This window comes from Morone saxatilis, unplaced genomic scaffold (assembly GCF_004916995.1).
Source record: "Morone saxatilis isolate NCDOM2014 unplaced genomic scaffold, NCSU_SB_2.0 Contig16, whole genome shotgun sequence".
Taxonomy (NCBI): domain Eukaryota; kingdom Metazoa; phylum Chordata; class Actinopteri; family Moronidae; genus Morone; species Morone saxatilis.
Genome location: NW_023339718.1, coordinates 25,331,897 through 25,353,802, shown reverse-complemented (window position 1 = coordinate 25,353,802; position 21,906 = coordinate 25,331,897). Strand labels below are relative to the sequence as shown.

Here is a 21,906-nt window from a genome sequence, read left to right as displayed (position 1 = left end):
AAACATATCGTGATAACATTTTTTCCCATATCGCCCAGCCCTAAGCGAAGTGCTGTAAAATAACTGACATGTTTGTCAGTAAGGGAGCAGGTAAGACATTAAACACTAGTGGTGACAACAGACGCACAACCATAGCCTATCCAGCACGACCAGCTTAATGAGGAGGTTAGTTCCACTTTGTGGAAGCTGATGGGGCTAAAACTGACTTAATAAAACTAATGTTTTAAGTTATAACAAAGGATATTGCAAATTTCTTTCTGTGTGTGTTTGAAGTTTCCTTGTTTAATGTTACAGAGAATAAACCTACACATCTGCAGTGCGCCACCTGTGTACCTCTCACTTGTGGACCTCTCACTTGTGAACCTCTCACCTGTGGACCTCTCACTTGTGAACCTCTCACCTGTGTACCTCTCACTTGTGGTATGATACTATGGTTGACACAGTGGTCAAATTTATAACTAGTCTGGTACCTGTTACATTAAAAATAGGATTGGTGTCAAGTTGAGGATTGGTATCGGGAGGGAAAAAATGGTATCGGAAGATCTCTACATGCGCATTCCTAAACCGATTCTCAGAATTTCTAGCGACACAGGGAGCAGCCTGACAGAAAACAGATGCTGAATTTCCTGTTTGTCCGTTTTGTAAAATGAAGAGAAGTTGTGCGTCACTGCAACTGTGAGGGTAAATTGTGAATGAAGCCAGACCCTGTACACCTACGCAGATCAACAATCGTCAACAACAGTGGTATTGAATTACTCAACTCCCCAAACATATAATTATGTTATCTGTGAATATTTCACAGTCTTTATTCTTTTCTTTAGTCTATTATATTCGCTTGTATTCTGTCATCCTGCTGAATATCACTATTTTATTTTGTTCTTGCATGGACTGCAAAAGGTTTTTGTAGAAACTTGTGTTGATATCCCTTAAAACATGTTTTCTGTATGATACTCAAGTAATATATTGGCAGATGGGGTAAAAGTTAAAATACATATACAGTATAAGAAAAATGTATCAATAAAAAAATGTCCTGGTATTGCTCCAGTAGAACAGCTAAAGTCATCGCTAGTTACCAACTACAATAACATTCACAATAGTGTTACTTATAGCCCGCATTTTCAGACATTGGGGCTGCACGATAAGGGCTAAAATGATAATCACGATTATTTTTAGAGACAAAATATCCTTATTACGCTATCACAGTTAAATAAACTTAAATAAACAAGTATAACAATTCTTATTCTGAGGTGGCACTGATGAAAACATACCTATGATTATTATATTCCATTTCTGCCAATAGATTTTCCTAAATGTGACACAATGTTGGCTGCACTGTTCTACTTACATTCTTTCCACCTGCACAGCAGTCAGTTTCTTTCCCTCAGTGTGGGGAAGGACCCTGGCTGGACCCTTTGGCGTCCTCGTGTCTGTGGCCTGGTCTGTGTAGCAGATGGTCCTGGCAGGCCGTGGCACTGTCTGGGGCAACGCTGAAGCACTTGTTAATTTTATACCGGTTTTTGGTGGCGGGGCATTTGCTGAAATCTGTCCCTTCTTGCTATCTGTCTCTTTACATGTCTTGGGTTTCCCTCCCAGCTCAGCCTCAGCAGCTTGCATAACACTGCTGGAGCAGCGCGGGCCCGCTGGTCCCGAGGATGTCCTGGAGTGAACTCTGCAATGTTTCATATTTTTCTGCCCATCACCCTCAGATTTTAGCTTTGTGGCCCTGTCAGTGGGCTGTCCAGCTGTTTGTTTTGTTTTTGACATCCCAACTCTCCCTGATGGCTTAATAGGGGCAGCTGTGCAGTTGGAGTTGCTGGACATTGATTTCAGTCCACTTGAGAATTGACTTTTACAGGATGGCTGAGAATGTTTACTCAAAAGTGGTCTAGAGTTAGACTTGTTGTGATCTTGAACTTTAATCCCGTCTCTTGCAGTCGAAGTAACAGCTGTTCTATCTAATAGAGCAGTGGTAGGTAATGTTTTTCTCTGAGCCTTGGCAGACTTCATGGAAACAGAAACCGATGACGAGGTGTTGGCCTCAGATTTATTAGCTGCTTTGGTAGAGGTCTGGGTTAAGTTTTGACTCTGACCGTGTCTTGGCTGGGTCACTGCTGGGATAAGGCCTGTTCTGGTTTTGACAACAGGGCCGAGGCTCATCCTGGAACTAACTGTTTTTACTGGAAGTGACAGGACAGCATTTGAGCTACTGCCAAATCTGCTATTTGATTTGGGCACAGCAGTATGAGCTGAATTTGAAGAAGCTGCATTCAGGCTGGATTTGGAGGACACAACAGAATTCATTCTTGTGAACACATGGTTGTCAGTATGTTTTGGTTGTGCTTGGCCAGTTGTTGCACGAGGGCGACTGCTCTTCCGTCCAGTCAGGACGCTATCTTTTACAGTATTTTTGTTTGTGATGCCAAACGCCATTCTGGGAGGGGGCTTTGTGGTTTTTGTGAGGTCACTGCTGAGACTGTGAGCTGGAGCCTTGTTTTCTTTTCCTGTAACAACCTGTTAAAACAAAACAACATTAAAAAATAACTTGCACTATCGTAGTTCCAGATCACTGAATCACATGAGCAATCGAGCCTGACTGACAGGCCAAATCAGTGTGACATTAATTATCAACTATCTGCGCAAATAAAGGTTCACACCCACCTTTAGTGTCACAGGCTTCTTAACCTGACAGTCATCCCGGAGATATGGCCTGAGAACAAACATTTTAAACATTTTAAATGAAGTGTTTTAGTGTAGCATATGATGAATGGTATAATGGTATTGTAACTATGCATCCTGTATAAACTTAAAGAAATAATGAACAAGATAAGCGCAAACTTATAAATGTAATAATTGTTATTTATTTAGAACATTCTGTTATTTAACATTACAACAACCAGGCAGCTTTATAACAATATAAATAAACCTAAAAGTTGAGTGCATGATTTTTAATCATTTACACTTGATGTTGCTAATGTTGCTTTTTAATAGATCGGAGCCTGCATGGCAATTCAAAAGGTTTCCAGTAAGTAACCAGTATCACTTCTATCAATTCCTTACATTTATAACAAACCACCTTTTATAAAAATCAGTCAAGTTGCGGTCGATTTAGTAAATAAATGATGTGGGCAAACGCACATAATGATTGGTCTAGTCGTATGCGAGATGTGGACAGATGGACACACTACCAAACTCGCAGGCTCACACCTTAAATAAGATGATAAACATTTAAAACACACTGACACATTGTTGAGTTGTCATGTAGAGATGTTGTTCCTTACTTAGGGTTAGGCTGTTTCAGCTTTCCTTTTGCTGCCAGGTATTCCATCAGCTTCTGCTTACGCAACTCTGTGAAAGGAAAAACCCGAACAAAGGAATTCAGCACCACAAATTACTTTACATATTAAACTCAACTGTGAATTCCACAGAGAATAGTCATTTCTGCAACAGTAACAAAGTATCATTATGCAGTCAGCTTCTCCCAGTCTGGATTCCTTCAGTGTTCATCATTCAAGAGGTCTCTTTCTCTCCAAAACAAATGGACCCAGTCATTAAAATAAAATAAAGCAGTTTCACCTTAAAAATCAGTGTTTCTCTCTTTTTGTTCAGCAGACAAAAGAAGCTGTTTGCATTTGCCCCGCTTACAACTTAAGATCTAGACCTCCGATGACTAAAAAGCTTTCCTCTAGTTAAAATACATAGTTTAAATGACCAGGATCTAAAAAATGTTTTGTAAAAATTGTTTTGTAAAAATGTGGCTTAAACTGGATAAAAAGTCAGTCCGTGGCAGCTTCTGGCAGACAACCACAACGCAGACACATGCACAAAGAGGATATGACGCGGCGACTGGTGAAACCTGAATAAAATGCCTTTGGGCGTCGATTGAAACGATTGGGACAATGTCAGTAAACAACCACATTTTATTACATACAGAACTTTAGTTCCTCTTGTTGGATGCAACCAAAAAGAGTTCACAAAGTTTAGTAAATCAACTTTCTACTACACTCTGGAGAAACAAAACTGCAGAAAGTGCAAATCTTTTGAATCCAAATGAAACAACAGCAGCTGTAACCAATATCTAGAGGAAAGGCTCTGGTGGTTGCAGACATCCACAGAAACTTACTGACATCTGGCTGCGGGTTGGTGACACATCTATACTCCATTTGATTTTAAAGTGACTGCACGAGAGTAAATGAGCAGTCAATTAATGAGTTAGCTGATCGATCTACAAAAGTGTTGATAACTGATTAATTGTATAAATAATTATTCATCTAAAACTTCACACAGCTTCTGAAACGTGAACGTTGTTGAGTTTTGTTCACTGTTTTCTGTTTAATAAGCATTAATATAGAAATTGATAGAAGGATCCATTATAAAAGGAATTACTATTTACTTATTTGCAGCCCGTTTCATATAAGTTAACTAATGCAGCACTTTCACTGTTATTCAGATTCAGATTCAGATTCAGAAATACTTTAATAATCCCAGAGGGAAATTATATAACCACTAAATCTAGCTGTTCTTTATTATTGTTATTGTTATATAATCAGACATAAATGCCTGGCAGAGCATGTGTTCAACTATAACGATGTGATCCACTTTCACCTCCTAACGTTATATTTCATCAAGATAATGTTACTGAAACCATTCACTGTTTGCACTGCATTCATACTGCCATCACTGGTGTAATGCTTATTGACAAAGTAACGTGGTTAATAAGAAAACAGCTGAAAGGATAGCAGAATGAAACAGCTTGCGTTGGGGCATTGTTTGATTTAATTACCCCTCTACAGTTTATACTTTGTCATTAAAGTGCAGCATCAGAAGAAAAAGAGAGTTCATACGAGTAACAAACATAACTTCAATAGGACTGGTTTAAAGCCTCATCGTTAACGCCATGGTATTTAACATTACACATGAATAAAAAGCTCACTTTATTAACATGTTAACTTTTATTATCACGGTTTAAACGAGCTAACCGATGCTAACGCTAACTAACTGACCTGACTTTTATGCAACTTAACAAGCTCGCTAACCTTTTCTGGGAAGTATCGATACAGTCTCTGCTTCTTCCATCTCTGTTAGAGTTCAGTGTCTCCACTCGACCGTGTCCAGATAACTTAATGATTTTAAAATACGGCTCTTTAGGCTGAAACTTAACTTAGTTTAGTTTACGAGACGTTAAAAACAACTACATCCGTGTTTGAAATAGCGGGAGTGAACGCCTCCTCTTCTCTGATTGGTCCTTTTTAAATTCAGAAACAACAGTACGCATGCGCAAGGACAAAGCGCTGATTGGAGCAGAGAACGTAAACAAAAAGCACAGACACGCCCACTGTATATGTAAATATTTAGATCCATTACTTAAAGTTCCTCTGTATATGTATCTATATATACTGACAGTGCTAAATATGTGCTTAAACATATCAAAAGTAAAGGTACTCATGCAAAATGGCCACTTTCAGAGTGTTATATTATTATTTTAGAGTTGTCAAATAAATGTAGTGGAATATTATTATTTCTCTAATAATAGGTTAAGTGTGGTGGAGTAGAAGTAGGCTATAAAATAGCATAAAGGGAAGTATAAATACCACAAAAGTGTACTAATAGTATACATATTTACTAAGTGTCATAATATACGTATACTATACTGCAGATTCCTAAAATTATTGTGTTTCATCAAATGACCCCCTTTCCCTGAAAACTTCAGGACAGTTATTCATTTGTTTGAATACTGGTTGGTTCCTGGGTCCTCTGTGTGTACTGGCCTTAATAATAATAATAATAATAATAATAATAATAATAATAATAATACAAGTTAAAGAAGGGTACTGGTACTATAGCTCAAACTCTGTTTAAGATTACTGTCTTTAGAACTGGGCTACAACTAATGTCTGTTGTGAAGTGATTTCTCCCTGTTTGAGTTGTGTCATTTACCAAATCGTAGCATATAAAACACAAATCCAAATACTGAAAATTAAAGGCTTTATTAAGATTCATTGTACATACATACAACATTTAAATAATTGTTAGTAAGAATTTTTTCAAAATCGATACATATATTAAATATTAAATTAATGGTTAATAAATAAATACAATAAAATAAATTAATAGATAAAAGCAATAATAGCGTGTCATGTCATTCAGCACAATAAATACAAAGGGTGCTCACCAGGCGGCACAATAATGCCACCTTGTGGTGATACTTGACTATGTCAATACATTAAGCATCTCACTTTGTGTACTCGGTACATACATTAAATAGACTCTGTAAAACTTGCAGAAGTCGTTCTAGCCAACAGTGGTAATCATTTAAAACAAATATAGATATCTTTGTTGCTGATTTTTTGAATACAATATAAGATATCTGAAGTGTAGTGTATTTTACAGTCCGTTTAAAATGGGACAAACTTGATCCTCAGTTGTAGGGTCCACTTTCAGGTTGTCGATGTTGAAGGCTCGGTGGCGTCTGGCAGTCTCCTGGCACATCTGCACCGGCCGGTTGTTCTCCTCTGCTGTGCTGATGTACCAGTTGCTGAAGGGGACAGACATCAGGGTGCTGATGTTCAACCCGGAGTCCTGTTTGTAGAAGAGAAATCGCACCATGTCGCTGTCCGAGGTGATGTTCGCCAGACTGGCTTTGTCCACTGCCTGAGGTGTGAAAAGATGACATGTCAGACGACCAGGTAGATCAAATCAGCAGGACTACAAAGTGTGTAATCTTTATGTGAGATTTGTGTAATGTGTCACAGTTTTTACCTCCAGATGCAAGGTTGGCTCCTCTCCATCCTTGTGGCAAGACAGGTAGTAATTTGTGCCCTTGATGCCCAGAGCCACAGTCTGAGCCTCAGCGCTGGGTGTACGGTCCAGGTAGGTTGACATGTTCAGGTGGACTGAGGAGAGAACAGAGTATAAGGGTTCATTTTCATGAAAGCTGAAAGACAATGTCAACCTCTGTCTTCTGTGCACTTCACTAAAAGTTCACATCTGTGTCTATGTAACAGAGCCAAGACAAGCTCTGTATTAGTGTTACTGTGTGTTTTCCATCCTGCAGTAGTGGTGGAAACACTGAATTTTGGGGACATTTTAGGTGTACATTTAAAAAATAAAGAAATGATCACCATTAAACAGCCTCAGCTCAAATCTCAAACCAACAGTTGTCAGATAAACTAAAACCAAACCATCCCTTAATGCAAACATCTACCATGACCCAGAGGATCATTTTCTAACCAATCTGATCTATCTGTCACATGCAGTTACCTTTGCATCTGTCAGAGCCTCCCTGCAGCATCACTGCGTGGAGCTCCATGCTGTTTGGGACCACAACTAAGCTCCTCTTTTCGCTGTCGGTCACGCTGCATTGGACCTCACGTCGCCTGCTGTACTGGGCTGCTGGAGTTGTTCCGCGCTCGAACACAATTTTCTCTGAGGGGGGGGGGAAATGAACATCTGATGAGTTATGTTTTTCAGAGTATGTTTTTTTTTAATCAACAAGCAGGATCTGGAAGTGAACTGTTCACTTCCTATAGTTCCCACAGTTCCTTTAGGAGGATTTATGGCAGCATGGGTCACAGAGAAAACAGTCAAGTGCTTTTTAATGCGATAGTGTTTAAGTCTTGTCTGTGTGATTACCTTCCACTACGTTCTCCAGCACCATGTTGAGCAGGTTATCATCTGTGAACTCAGTGCTCAGCAGTGACTCTGAACTGAAGCCCTTCAGTCTCTCCATGGCAATGATGAGGTTGACCACGCGCCTCATTGTCAGTGGGTGATGGGTAACCTCCAAGTCCAGTCCCTGGGGCATCTTGGATCTCCACATCTCGCTCATGTTGCATTTCATCTCAGATTCCATGTTTCTGCAGGAAGACAGAAAACAACTTCAGGCAATGTAGCTAGATTTTCAGCTTCAACTCTACCTGTTTATTAGCTTTTTTTCATTGTTACTACATTTCCTTTCCTTTAATATAATTATTTATCCTTTTACTCTCTGTTGCAAAGGCTACATCTCTGTCTGCTGCTGCAATGATTCATGACTCACAACTGTATCAACATTTGACTGCAAGGCACTTGTACAGCTGCCATATCATATTAAAAAGGTTTTCATCCGACAGAATAAATCTTCTAGCAGTTATTAATGACACAACAGGCTGTAGATGTTAAATAAACTGTCCTGTAACCAGATTCAATCCACAAATACACTCAAAGTATAACCTAGTAAAAGCAAAGCAAAGATCCTCTTGAAAATCTGCTCCAGAAAAAAAAAAACTATAAAAAAAGTCATTTTACCTGTTCAGTAGTAGTAGGTCAGTAGATTAGAAGTTGTTTCAGTGTGTTTGGTTAAGATCCCAACTGTCGCTCTGTCACTGTTGTTCTGCCTGTCTGTCCTAACCTGCAGGGTTTTTGTAGTGTCAAGAAAGGGTTTTCCCAGGAAGTGGGCTGGTCCTCTCTGCTGCGTACACTGTGATGATGAAATACTGCAATTTTTTTGTTTGCTTGCGGTTTCTGCTCTTTATGAAAATCAAAAATTCTAATTGTTTCATGTCAATTTAAACTAACCCTTCATATACAATTCAAATTAAATTACTAATAAATAAATAAATAAATAATAATGGAAAGAAAGGTCAAAGGTGCTCATAAATGCATGTAAACTGTTGATAAGAAGAGAGCAGGTTTCAGGGCTTTATCTGTTGTTTGGCTGCAAAAGCTACAAATATATATATAAGAATGTATAGAAACTTATGTATGTATTTTCTTGTTAAGTATGGTGCTAGAAATGGAAATATTTTCAGAAAAACAGTGGCCCTGACAATTTGAGTTTAAGACCCCTGCTGTAAAGGGTCTAATAATAATAATAAATATTACTTAAGATATTGCTTAGTCACAACTGTCTAAAAGTTGTTTTATCTTTGAAATACCCAAAAATACACAACCTGGCTGAAAAAGTACAGCTGAGTAAAAGCTAAAGATTTGAAATGATTTTGATCACCTATTTCCTAATATTCTCACGTATTTGAACCCGCCCTTTGGTGTTTTGGGGTTCTTTACATGTGAGAAAATTCCCACCAGACATAGTAGACTTACTTGTTGTTTATAATTGCATAACAGTGGCAGAATTTGATATTTCCTCACTTCCCTGTTATGATGTGATCCAAACGTCACTCAGCTGGAATCAGCCAGCTTTTCACAGGATGTGGATTTACACTGTCTGGAGAGGGAAGGGCTGCAGTAATATAATTATATTTATATTATATACTGAGTTGTATAATACCATAACCATATATGATATAATAGTGTAATTTACAAATCTTTTTCTGTTTAAAAGTGTGTTTAAACTCATTGTGCCTGTAGAGAGACAAAGACATACCTGAGAAAGGGAACAGGCTTCTCTGTTGTTACTGTATATTCAGTGTTGCTGAGCTTAAGTTGTGTTTTTAGACACTTATTACAGATTTAATTACATTCAATGTACTCTATTTCCCCACGAAATCCGCACAGCATTAATACTCCTTTTAAGGGAAGTATGAGACATGAGGCATGTCCAGCAGTTAAACTCTGGATTTTTCAATGAGCAAGAATTTAAATTAATAAATCAAAAATGTAATAAATTTAAAATTAGGTAAAGAATTATAGCAGATTTTACTTTTTTTTTTATGTCTGGAGGGGATTTTTAATGGATATAACACAACACAAAAATTCCTATATTCAAGATAATGAAAACATCTATGAATATCATATTCAATTTCTACTAATAAAGAAATATTGGTATATGTTACACACTGGACCTTGGAAGGTTTTTTTGTCAGCCACCCTCTGGTAATCAATTAAATTTGGGGTTATTTATTTATCTGTTACCCCAGTCTAACTATACAGTACATTATGTACAGTATCTTATTTGATTTAAGATTATTTGAGTCTTCTGTTTTTTTGGTTTTCAAACTCAGGTCCAGGCACCAACACAGGTCCATGAGTGGGTAGTAGGGGGCCCCAGCAAAAGGAGGAAAACTTTCATCAAATTTTATGGAAGTTGGAAGAACAAGGGAAGAAATAGACTTGACTTTATTATCGTGAAACCTAAAAATAAAATACAAAATACTCCTTAAGATAAAATCCTCTCAAATTGGGGGTCTGCAGTCTAATGTGCATCTACTGTGGGGGTCATTTTTAGTGTAGCCCTTTTCTTTTCAAATCCTGTGCCTCTTCATACTTCCTTGTGTTTCTTTAATATCTCGTCTTAATGACTTTTATCTCTGATATAAAATACCTGATGTCCAGAGCTTACTTCTTCATTGTTGAAAAATGTCAAACGATGACTTTCAAGCTTTTAGAAATGCGTATTTTTACTATCAGAGTTGTTTTGGAAAGGACAGAAAAGTAGTGGAAATATTTAATTAGTATAAAGCTGCGTGTGTCCTCATACATAATAGCCAGGGTGTGTTTTAACCACTTTAATGTGTATTCCTCTGTGAATCACTCTCTTGTAATTGCTGTTGACTAATATATCCTGTTGGCATTAGGAAAGAGTATTGGAGCAGCACTTTCATATCTTTTAGTCAGAAGATGTGAGCACAAATAAAAAATGCCACTATGGTATTTATGAAATAAAAAAAATTATGAAGTTGTGTTATGCTTGCTGAAATGCTACAACAAAAAAATGGTTCACAATTGTGTACTTCTCCTTTAGCAAAACTCAAAATCCACCTCAACAAATAAGCAGACAGCCTGGTCTGAATGACCAGTACTGTAAGCTTAATTCAGTGTGTCTTCTCTTTAATTAGTTCTAATAGTTAACTAATGCACAGTATAAAAAAATCATTCATGTGTCTTTGTTCTGGGAAAAGAAAATTATTTCCGTCAGTGGACCACCTCTAACGCCACCACAGTTTGCGTTTGGTGTAAGACACTAACACTGGAGTATACTTTACTACATTTCCTGACCTGCCAGATATATTCAGATAATGGATGCAATAAAGTAAAAAAAACACAGTTGTGATAAAAATAAAATATGTCTTCATAGGAGAAGTTATAATTGTTGATAAGCACTGTGCAGTGCAATAATGTATTAATAGACACTTTAAAATGACCTCATATCTGCTTGTAACTACATTATGTGTGTTATAAACCATTTATTAACTGTTTAAATACTGTTTAAAGCTAAATATGGAGGCTTAAGTAAAGTATTACATTACTTAATTATTTTGGACACTGAGCCTATAGCAGTACACACAACATTGGCAGACTATTACCTACTTGTGTCAAACATACGAGCAAATTGACACAGAGCGAAATTAGCACTTATTTGTGGTTGTGGCCACCTGGCAAATATATATTTACTCTTCTTTTAGCTCTGTTTTGTTCTCCATCAACTCTTGAGAAAGAAGTCTGGCTCTTTAGTCGCTAAATTCTCCACTGTGTTGATCAGCTAGTCTCTAACTTTGTCTATGCCCTTTGGTGCTGAGCAGCTAGTGGGTTTATCAGAGCATTTTAAGCAGTAACAGCTGGACACCATGCTGATGAGAGGGGTACAAGTGAGCCAAAACAATGAGCTGAAAGATACTAAAACACTCCATGAAGCTAAAGGGTTTGTCACTATGAATGACCCCTTTCACATTACATGTAGTCATCTAATCCAATAGATAGATAGATGGCAATAAATAGGGGCGTTCACACACTGCAGTTTCTCCTTTGTTTTTAGAAGGGGAGGGTGAAGCGAGGTAGTTGCAGTATGCAACTACACCGATAAATGCCACTTGATCCAACACACTAAATACTGACAGTTTTGAAATTTGGATTTTCTACTACTGGTAATATTTCTTTACTTCTACAAAAAAAAAAAAAAAAACTTTTAACTTTTACTTAAAAGAGTATTTTAACACTGAGGTATTGCTCAATATTTATTCCACTGCTGCTCTATCTGGAGGAAGGAAATGGTGGGTTGGTGGTCCTCTACTGAGCCCTCTGGGGGAGTTGTGGTGGATGTGGATTTAATACAATGAAAACAATGTGATGAGAAGTGTACAAGTACAAAACACTTTCAGCCAAATCCTTCATTATCTGTCTTCTAACAGCAGGTTTCTAAATTGTACTTGCCCCAATTGTTTTAAAAACAGATTCATCATATCCGGTGTAATTGGATACTGTATGATTACACACTTTATCTCCTTGCCCATCTTTATCCTCCGCTGGAATCTATATAGAACTATAGAACCAGTTTGACAAGAAAAATTCCCAGTGATGTAAGAGGACAGACGCAGGAGCATTGGGATTTCTCAGCTTCAAATTTCAACCCACATTCCAGTTTTACTTCCTTTTTGTGTGGCCCACAAATCTGTAACACTGGCAGCAATAGACACTAAGTAGATGTTTCATCACCATGTGTCATTGCTCTACGGCTTGTATGATGTAATAGTACTTATTACTAATTATCTGGTTATCATGGCTCCTGTTAGTGAGTGGATATATCAGGCAGCAAGTGAACATTTTGTCCTCAAGTTGATGTGTTAGAAGCTGGAAAAATTGGCAGTGTGAGGATTTGCCGACTTTTGACAAGGGCCAAATTGTGATATGCTCAATGACTGGGTCAGAGCATCTCCAAAACTGCAGCTTCTTGTGGGGTGTTCCTGGTCTGCATGGTCAGTATCTATCAAAAGTGCTCCAAGGAAGGAAAAGCTGTGAACTGGAGACAGGGTCATGGGGGCCAAGGCTCATTGATGCAATGAGGGAAGGCTGGCCCGTGTGGTCCAATACAACAGACGAGCTACTGTAGCTCAAACTGTTAAATAGTTAATGCTGGTTCTGATAGAAAGGTGTCAGAACACACACATGTTGGTATGGGGCTGCGCATTTAATTTTTTTGCTCCTTAGTTTTTGGGGGGTCTTGGCACACATATAATCATTATTTCCCCTGTTCTACAATTGGAATTTTCGTCATACCTCTTCTATCTATCTTAAAAAAGAACAAAAAAACTGATTGTTTCATGTCAATAGAAACATATCAAATTGTGATGGTAACTTGAGGACATATAAGTTATAATTGTAATTGTAAAAAAAATTAGGGGTTCACTTATTTTGCCCAGAAATATATCATGTACAGATGCAAAAACTAACAAGAATAAATATCTGTCACAACGGATTTCAAAGGTTAACCTCACACTTGTTATGTAATGTATACTCAGGACTGGCATTATGGGCTTAATGAGAGCATAATTGCTGGGGTCAGCAGTTATGGTGAGCCACTGCTTAGTTCTTTCGGTACCACATTTGTGTTTTCATTATGTTGGGAGTTGCATTAAACTTGTATTAACATTGTTAATATCTTCAGTAGTTTGTGGAAAAACCAATGGAAGCTTTGATTTAAGCTATAAAAGAAATCTTTAGCCATTTTTTGTTGGGGGACTGGCCTTGACTCACAGGCTATTTGCCCACTACTGTCTCATATTAGTGTGATAACTACAGGTTGTTTAGGATGTTTTTTTAGGTGTAGCAGTCAAAAACTACCAGTTTCCAAAGAAGAGATAATTGCATGATTACGTTCCAACAAACTTTATGTTTGACGGCACATCGAGGTGGCATTACATTAGAGTAGCAAAAAAGTGTTGCATACTCCGGCCCATATGCATTTCTCGCATATGCATACCGTAGTTAGTTACATATCTGACGGTGATTAGATAATCGTGTCCCACCATTAGGGTGATAACTAGGGTGTGACCTATACGTACCAGTAATTACTGTGATTGTTGATCCTGAAGAAAGCCGGAGGGCTGAAACACTATTATCTGAATTAAAGAGAAATACATAAGGAGCCAGTAATCAGCACTTCACTACGATCACTGGTGTGCATTACTTTTCAATATTAGACATTACATTATGTATCATATATTATATATTAGTTTGTCACAGCTTTGATGGGTAAATAGATGAGTTCATCAGTTCTACAGGATTAATCAAAAGAAAAACTAAATGCTAGGAAAATAAGAGTTTAACAATCTTGCTTGATCTACTTCTATGTAACTATGCTGAATATTAAGGGTGCTTAATGTTAGTTTTAGGAAGTTTGTTTGATTTATTTACATGTCATTGCTTTATTTATAGGCAAAAGGTGTCGTTTTCTTTTTTCGTAAGTAAAACTGTCCATATGCTTCCAATAGGGATCACAGTGGGATAACGAAAAGTCCTCAGAAGAAACAAGATAATCACAAAGGTCCATAGAGAAATATATCTCAGGTTTATTAATAACTTTCTTCATCTTCAAAACTCATTAAGACAGAAATTATAAAACAGTATTTACACCTTGTTTGTCTGTTGTTGTTTTTTTAAGTTACAGCATGCCAGAGAGAATGAAGGAGAATCAGTTTATTTCTTCCCCAACGCCAGTCGCTCCATTCGCTCTGTTCCCAAATTAAATTCCATGACAAATAAAAAAAATTACTGTTTACCACAATTACTGACAGTGTTCTGAGGTACAAAAAATAACCACACTTGATTCACAAACATTCACACACATACATAATGAACCCAAACCCTGTACAATTTAAAACAGGTGGGGGTACACAGGCCAGGCACGCACATAAACAAAAACATTTGAACAACAATCTCAGCCATATAAATCTACAAAATGATCATAAACAGTCCTTTGAAATGGGAGTGTGTTTGTGTGTGTGTTTGTAAAATATAATTCAGGAATGAGCACAAAAAAAAAATAATTAACAGTCATTAAAAGATAGTGAAGGCAACAGAGTCAGTGAGTTCCTTAAGCTTCTCTTTTTGTTTCTGTACAGACCATGACGGCAACATTTTTTTTAAAAACCCCTGTGTCATGTAAAGGAGAAGAAATTATTATGAAATCCTGGTCAGTAACAGTATTGCAACAAAGTCACTGAGCCGGCAACTTTGGCAAACTTTGGTCTTTTGGGAAAAATACTGCTTTCCTTTGCTAAAGTGCTTTAATCACAGAGGAGTCTGGGCTTTTTAAATTTTCTTTACTCACAAAATAACAATGATGAGCTATAATCTAAAAATATAGACAGAAATATTTCTGCTAAATGCAGAAAAAACCCATTAGTTCAGTTAAAATCAGTGGGTGGTGAATAAGTACCTTTCAAAATAAAGCTATTTTCATTACATGACACTAGCTTTAACTTACCAGGATTTTCTCAAAAAGGTTTTCTTTTTCGACATTCTCAAAAGATTACACTTGTTGGTGCTTTCAGTCCCCATTATACAAGATAAATGGGTATTAACTATTGAACTGGATAGTAAAATGTGACTTTTTCTTTTAAACAAAGATATTGTCAGCATTTAACAACATATCTCATGATTCTTATCCAATGCCAGCCCCATTTGTGACATCAGCACTCTATACATTTCTCAATGATGGAGCAACAGAGCGTTTGCAACACAGACCTGAGAGGAATAGTCAAAACAGCAGCAGATTGTATCTTGAAAGGGAGTTTCATGAGCTCACAGATGTCCACAGGCTGCACGAAATCATGCAATGTCTCACCGAGAAGAAACACATTTTTCCCCCAGACTGCACCGGACCACACAACACTTTATCCTTTGGGGAGGACGGTGAACATGTGTGGGATCACAAATAATACAAAATGAAACCTGCTGCTGGATAACACATCTGAAAAAAACAACAACAAAACACAGTGACTTTTCGACGAAGATTTGTGTTGGGCTCGCTATGTGACTGAATCATAGAGTAACACATGGAGTTGTGCGCTTTACAGTACTGTACATACCCATTTATCTTTAGGACATAGGAATATGGATATTTAACCCAAGAGATATGTTTCAAAGTTAAAGAAACCTCTTCACAGAAAGACACTGAGATGAGATTTTAGCTAGCTTAGCTGATGTTCCAAATTCAAACTAGCTTGAGTAATTTATGCAGATAACTAGCCTCCTGACCTTTTTAGTGACTAGTCTAACAAAGAGTTACCAGCTGCAAAAAAGCACTAGTCAGCACTGTAAGCAATAGCTGACTGAAGAATTGTATTTGTTTTTTTTATATGCGGCTTTGGTTTGATTTTATTCAGTGATTAATCGACTGACACATAACACACTTATACACACCGATCGGCCATAACATTATGACCACCAAGGTGCCCAGGTGGTCATAATGTTACGCAGCCCCATACCAACAAACCGTAATGCATTATTTGCCTCCTTTACTAGTAAGCTAACCAAAAATAAGAACAACAACAAACAAACCCCTGTATCCTTGCCCACTGAGGTTTAACTCAACCAAATATATTTGTAAAATCCATTCTGCTGGGATTTTAGTGTTGTAGAATTCCACATTAAAATATGATAAGGGTAACTGTGAACATTTGCCAATTAAAGAAAATAAATGGGAAAGTACCACAACGTATAAAAGATCAGGTAAACTGGACATCAGACTCAAACTGAAGTGATTTTAAGGCAGTGTGAGGCACACTGTGTTACAAACTCAAAGTTTAGGTTAACTGACCACTTAATAAACTGGAATATAAAAGCATCTCCATGTAAAGTGATGAAGCAACTTGTAGATAAATCGTTGACATACTGTTGAAGAAACAAAACACCAGGACAGGCGAGCTCAGACCCATAATCAGCCCATCGTCACACACTCAACAATGTGAGATACATTTTCCTAAAATGTTTGTGATATTTTAGTTTTTCTCATGAAAGGTATGACAAGCTCAAAATAACAAGTCATTCCAATTCATTTGGAAAGAGAAATTAGATCATCATTTTGTCAAGCTTTGGTTTCAGATCCATGCTAAAAAGGGAAACAAATTTGACAATTCCTCTTTCAGAACGCCAAATAGCAACCAAAACAGTGCTTCGGTAGTTCTACTTAAAACAAAATGTCACACTGTTCGTTCATTGACAGAAGTGGAATTTAGTGATCTGAAAACATGTCAGTGTTGTTGATTGAGAATCTGATGCTGTTGATCTCAGGAAAGCAGCAATATTAAAAAAAAAAAAATCCACCTTCATAAACTAGAGGGATCTTCAATTTATGATGATCTGTGCCTTTTGAAATTAAGTGTTGTATTTGGTGTACCCACTTTCCTTTAGTGTGTATTGTCTACGCTTCCCAGAATCCCATTTCACAACATTAAAAGAGCAGATCGAGTCACCTGTGATTTAGGTATATTAAAAAAATATGTAGCGATACTGATGAGAGATGAAAGTGAGAGCAATGCTTACTAAAAATAAAAACTTTTCACAAGGCTGCATTGCATTCTGGTACATGTTGTTGTTACAGAAATAGCTAGACAAGAAAGCAGCCCTATCTCTTTGGTTTTAAAAACAAAAACTTGATGTGTGATTTACTTTTCATGCTGTATATCACAAAAAAAAAAAAAAAAAATTATGAAACACCAATGTGGCTCTGCTAGAAATCAGGCAAAGAAAATCCGTCACAAGACATAAAATTGAGTTTTAGGAAAGATTTTCTCCTCAGAAGGTACAGTAAAATATAAGTGGAGTGTGTGCATTGTGATAATCAGAAAATATACAATATTGTTTCCCGTAAAAACTGACAAAATTTGGCTGATGCCAGTGTTGAACGGTGTGTTTGGCTGCAGAAATACAAACAACAATAAATGTTAAGGTTCGCTGTTCAGTATGCTAGAGTGCCCCCCTTCCCCCAGATCTGAATTACAAAAAAGGAAACCCAAACGTAACCTCTGAACGCAAAGGAACATTTAACATGTAAAATCTCCCAACGAGGCAAAATAAAAATCACATTTCTCGTCCCCTCATTGACATTAACGTATACACACACACACACACATCGAACTCAATAAAATAAATAAAGTTTCAGATTTCTAAGTATGTTCTAGTCAGAATGTGATCAAGCTTCCCTCTTTTGGTTTATGTTCCCACCAAGTCTGTTGATGGCCATTTTGGTCACATACACACACAAACACACATATGCACCCTCGCTTATAAAGTAGGAAAGGACTCGCCACGTCTCTGTGCTCTCAAATACCGTCCACCGTTTGTGAAAACTGATTCCTACGCGACCTGATTCATCTGAAACCGAAACATCGCGTCTTTTCAGATCTGTCGTTTGTGAAAATCGAAGAGAAGCAAGCAAAATATTTCACAGAGCGGAGGCCGTTCGAGAGCACCTTGGCCACAGTTAACGTACCCTACACATTTAATTTAACACATTCATAATAATCATATTGATTGTCTTAATCACGAAACAGACAGGCTGTCTATTGCTGCTAAATCTCTTAACAACTCTTGGATAAAGGCTCTGGGCTACACACTGCTTCTATCAAGGAAAGAAGAAGGAAAAAAAAAATATATATATGTATATGTATAGAAATCCACCCCGAACCCTTCCCCCCCCCAAAAAAAAAGAGTCAGTAGGAGTTTTGTGTGTCCGTCGCACACTGAAGTCATCAATAAATATCTCACTATAAATTTCTACGGAACATATATTACTTTGTTTGAACTCTGCTGACATGCTCGGGTCGTCTTTGTCTTATAGCTGTATGGATGGTGAGGAGGTGATGCAGGATGCTACACATGCGGCGTGGCTTGTTTGGCGGCTTTCGACTGCGCTTGCATGTATGTACGTGGGCAAAGGAGGGGAGGGTGGGGTAGGAGGGCGGAGTCTCCCTGAGTCTCTGATTAGGGACAGTGAGTTGGAAGCAACGCGTACACACACACATTTAAAAACACGCACGCACAGAAGGAGGAAGAAAGTCGCCTCTGAACGCCGCTAACGTTGACTGGCGAGAAAGAGAGAGAGAGGGAGGGGCTTTCCGGTCCAGACAAGCAGGTCCTTCAGATCTTCGTCGTCAGTTAATACATTAAGGAGCATGTGCAAACACGCACACACACACCACACAAACACACACACACACACACACACGCACACAAACACACACACACACACACACACACTTACAAATACTCCTTTCTGTCGCTGAACTACCGTAAATGAGTGTTGGGTTTGGCGTGTTTATGATGATGGAAAAGTAGATGTGGCAAGTAGATGTAGATGTGGCAAGTTCTTACAATACACTTTGGTATGTCTGTGTGTGTCTGTGTGTGGGTGTTGATAAATCCTTGCATATTTACACCAATATGCATGCACAATGGCTTTTCTCTTCATGCCTTGTCAGTTGTAACTAGGCATGTGTCTGCATCCCCACCTCACACCTCTCTCACACAACACACACACACACACACACAGACACACACACTCCTCCCCTCCTCAACATACATTCGAGCGTAGTAGTGCATGCGTGCAAACGTATGGAAGGGGGGGAGAGGGGGGGTGTCAAATGCTGTTTTCCAACTGGCTGTGGTGGTTGGCTGTGTGCGGTGAGTTCTGCTCATTGAGGAGGAGAAGCGTCGTCTCGTCCGGTCCGTTCTCCGTAGGGGTGGAGTCCGCTCCCAGGTCCGTGATGGTGGTGTTGGCGGTGGCTGGGGGAGGGGTCTGATCCAGGCGACCCATATTGTGGCCGCTCTCCGGGGACTGGGGCGTACTGTCCAGACGAGATGCCATCAGGCCGTTTTGGTACTGGGCCCGTGTGATCTAAAAGGAAAGAGGGGGTGGGGGAAATAAGATTGAGATCAAAATTGATGTTGACTTATTTAGTCTACCAGGGTACTGCTTGACATTTTAGGAGAATTGAGTTAGATAAAATCGATACCACTCTCATGTCTGAATGGACAGATATGAGAGTTGTCTCTCCAAACTCTCCAAGAATGGAAGAAGAAAGCAAATAAGCAGATCTGTCAAAATGTCAACCTTTAAAAGGATGAAAAATGAGTCAAATAATAATCTATCTCTGGACAAATACACAGTAACAGTAACTGTTCACATTTGCCTTAGAGGCATCTAGGGTTAAATCTCTCTTTATTCGATTACAGTTTCTTGTTTCTTGTTTTAATCTACTTATAACTTGTTTCAGCAGCATTTAAATTATGTCAGTGTAAAGCAGGTCCTAACTTCATGTTGAATTTATGGCACTCTTCACTTGGTTTTTCACGGTTCTTACATTTCTAGCTCACGTCTCTGCCTGCCTTGCTGGTAAATAACTATTTTATTGTGACAGTTGCTGGAAAAAGCAACGTTGGGACAGCCAAGACAGACAGTGAGAGAACAGTATTTGACCATACTTGAAACCATATCCACTTTGACCAGACATTATAGCATTAAGATGTTTCAATAAAACACAGAGACAATAAGAGCCAATCTAACAAAGGCTTTATTCAGACTGGGGTTCCAACTGACAACTATTTTTGATTAATCTGCCAATTATTCTAACTCTTGATTAATTGTTTGGTCTATTCATCTATTATCACAATGTACTAGTGCGACATCTTCAAACTGCTTTTTTTGTTTGACCAAAAATCCCAAACCAGAAGTTCTAGTTCTATCAAGATTAAAAATGTGTAACCAACCTTGACGAACTGCAGGTCGGTGAGCGCTCGGACGTAGAAGTCGGGTGTGTACTGCTGCAAGGGGATGCTGTTGTTGAGCTGGCTGTTGCTGCCGCTGACGGAGAGCGACTCTGTCCGGTCGGCTCCGCTCAGAGAGGATGTACGGTTCAACCCGCTGAGGTGGGACGGTGAACGAAACTCTGCACACACACACACACACACAGAAAAGGTTAAACAGCTTCCTGTTAGCAATCAAAAGACAGAATTGTGTGATAAAGAGCTATCAGGGCCGTCCTGCATATACATAAAACAGGAAAGTGTTTATCACTACAGAGGGCTGCGGTGTGGGTTTTACACTGCTGTTTCAAAGCCATTCATGAATTAATGGCTCTATGATGCAAACACACATCAATGGAAGACCTCGAGAACACAAGATGCAGGTGTAGGTTTAAATGCAGGTTGATAATAATGATATGAATGAATACGAGTAATTAGTGCACAAAAAACATCTAAACAAAAGTGAAATAAAATCTGTGAGAGCAAGAGAGACAAAGGGGTGGGATGGTTAATGTTCAGTTATCTCAAACAAACTCATGACAGTCTCTACTGTACATACCGTTTGTTTCACTATCGTAGTGGTGCCTCTCACACCCAAAGGCAGTGACACACAAAATTTCCCAACAGCACAACGAGCAGTGACTCAATTTGTGTTTGTAAGAATGCATCACGCCAACCCAACCTGTCATACACTCACATATTCACACAGTGTTTTCACTGAATGTTGGGCAGTGCAGGATGCAACCTGAGACTTCTTAACAGAGGTGGAAACAATAGTCAGCACTGCAATGCCTCAAAAGTAAATTCTGTTTATTCAGGTCATGGGAGGATTACTTAAGTGACCAAGATTTGCAAGTGACAACATGTCCAAACAGGAGAATAAACTGTCAAAACTTTAACCTTTTACCATCCACTGTTCAGCCCTGAGACATTGGGACTGTGTGGAAGTTAACTTTGTAACACCAGCAGACACTAGTACTACGTATAACAGCCCAGACAGCCACTATTATGAAATGTTACATGAAATATTAACAGATTTGGTCATTTTCAGAAAGAATATCCAGTTGTTAAAATGATCCAGGTACAAGGCACGGCCCAGCCATTTTCTTTTTCATAGTTGATTAATCTGCCAATTATTTTCTTGCTTAAATTTGGTCTATACAATATCAGAAAAATGCTGATCACAATATCCTAGAGCTCAACGTGACATATTCAGATTACAAAGAAAAAAGTAAATTCCCACAAACACTCTTCTTAAAGGACAAACCCCTGCCCACACCACCACTGGCTATAACAGTTAAAGTTATAGGACCCTATGGAGTCATATCGAAATGAGGGTAAATATTGTATGTTTTGACTTTTCTTTTTAATAGATATAGATAGATATATATATATATATATATAGATATAGATATAGATAGATATAGATATAGATATAGATATAGGGGT

General features: G+C 38.2%; 3 protein-coding genes across 4 annotated transcripts in view; all 3 read right to left on the bottom strand.

Annotated features, from left to right (window-relative positions):
* The window catches only part of LOC118326182 (cytoskeleton-associated protein 2-like), a gene marked incomplete in the record, with an annotated part of 9,932 nt that extends 4,728 nt beyond the window's left edge, over positions 1-5,204 (bottom strand). The window contains 4 exon segments of the mRNA XM_035659128.1: positions 1,346-2,511; positions 2,659-2,707; positions 3,279-3,345; positions 5,034-5,204. Coding sequence (XP_035515021.1) covers positions 1,346-2,511; positions 2,659-2,707; positions 3,279-3,345; positions 5,034-5,073 — 1,322 coding nt within the window.
* Positions 5,205-6,070: 866 nt separating this feature from the next.
* LOC118325767 (interleukin-1 beta-like) lies at positions 6,071-8,362 on the bottom strand. Of its 2 annotated transcripts, XM_035658566.1 has the most exons (5): positions 8,284-8,362; positions 7,630-7,853; positions 7,258-7,422; positions 6,757-6,890; positions 6,071-6,648 (listed from the first exon to the last, which is right to left on the bottom strand). In XM_035658566.1, exons 2-5 carry the CDS (start codon positions 7,847-7,849, stop codon positions 6,382-6,384), a joined length of 786 nt encoding a protein of 261 aa, XP_035514459.1. In that variant the 5' UTR covers positions 7,850-7,853; positions 8,284-8,362; the 3' UTR covers positions 6,071-6,381. The 2 variants fall into 2 exon arrangements, with proteins under 2 accessions (XP_035514459.1, XP_035514460.1); XM_035658567.1 differs by lacking the exon at positions 8,284-8,362 and having other exon boundaries at positions 7,630-7,890.
* Positions 8,363-14,195: 5,833 nt separating this feature from the next.
* The window catches only part of LOC118325992 (metal transporter CNNM2-like), a 29,630-nt gene continuing 21,919 nt past the window's right edge, over positions 14,196-21,906 (bottom strand). Inside the window, exons 8-10 of the mRNA XM_035658875.1 lie at positions 20,422-20,600; positions 19,182-19,549; positions 14,196-18,911 (exon numbers count right to left, since the gene is read on the bottom strand). Of these exons, the coding sequence (XP_035514768.1) occupies positions 19,292-19,549; positions 20,422-20,600 (437 nt within the window). The 3' untranslated portion in view covers positions 14,196-18,911; positions 19,182-19,291. The remainder of the gene's footprint in view (positions 18,912-19,181; positions 19,550-20,421; positions 20,601-21,906) is intronic.

Coding starts and splice junctions, on each gene's coding strand:
- LOC118325767 (XM_035658566.1), bottom strand. CDS start 7,849: ATGGAATCTGAGATGAAATGCAACATGAGCGAGATGTGGAGATCCAAG. Junction 7,423..7,629: donor GCTGGAGAACGTAGTGGAAG/GTAATCACACAG, acceptor CCCCCCCCTCAG/AGAAAATTGTGTTCGAGCGC. Junction 6,891..7,257: donor AGGCTCTGACAGATGCAAAG/GTAACTGCATGT, acceptor TTCTCTCCTCAG/TCCACCTGAACATGTCAACC.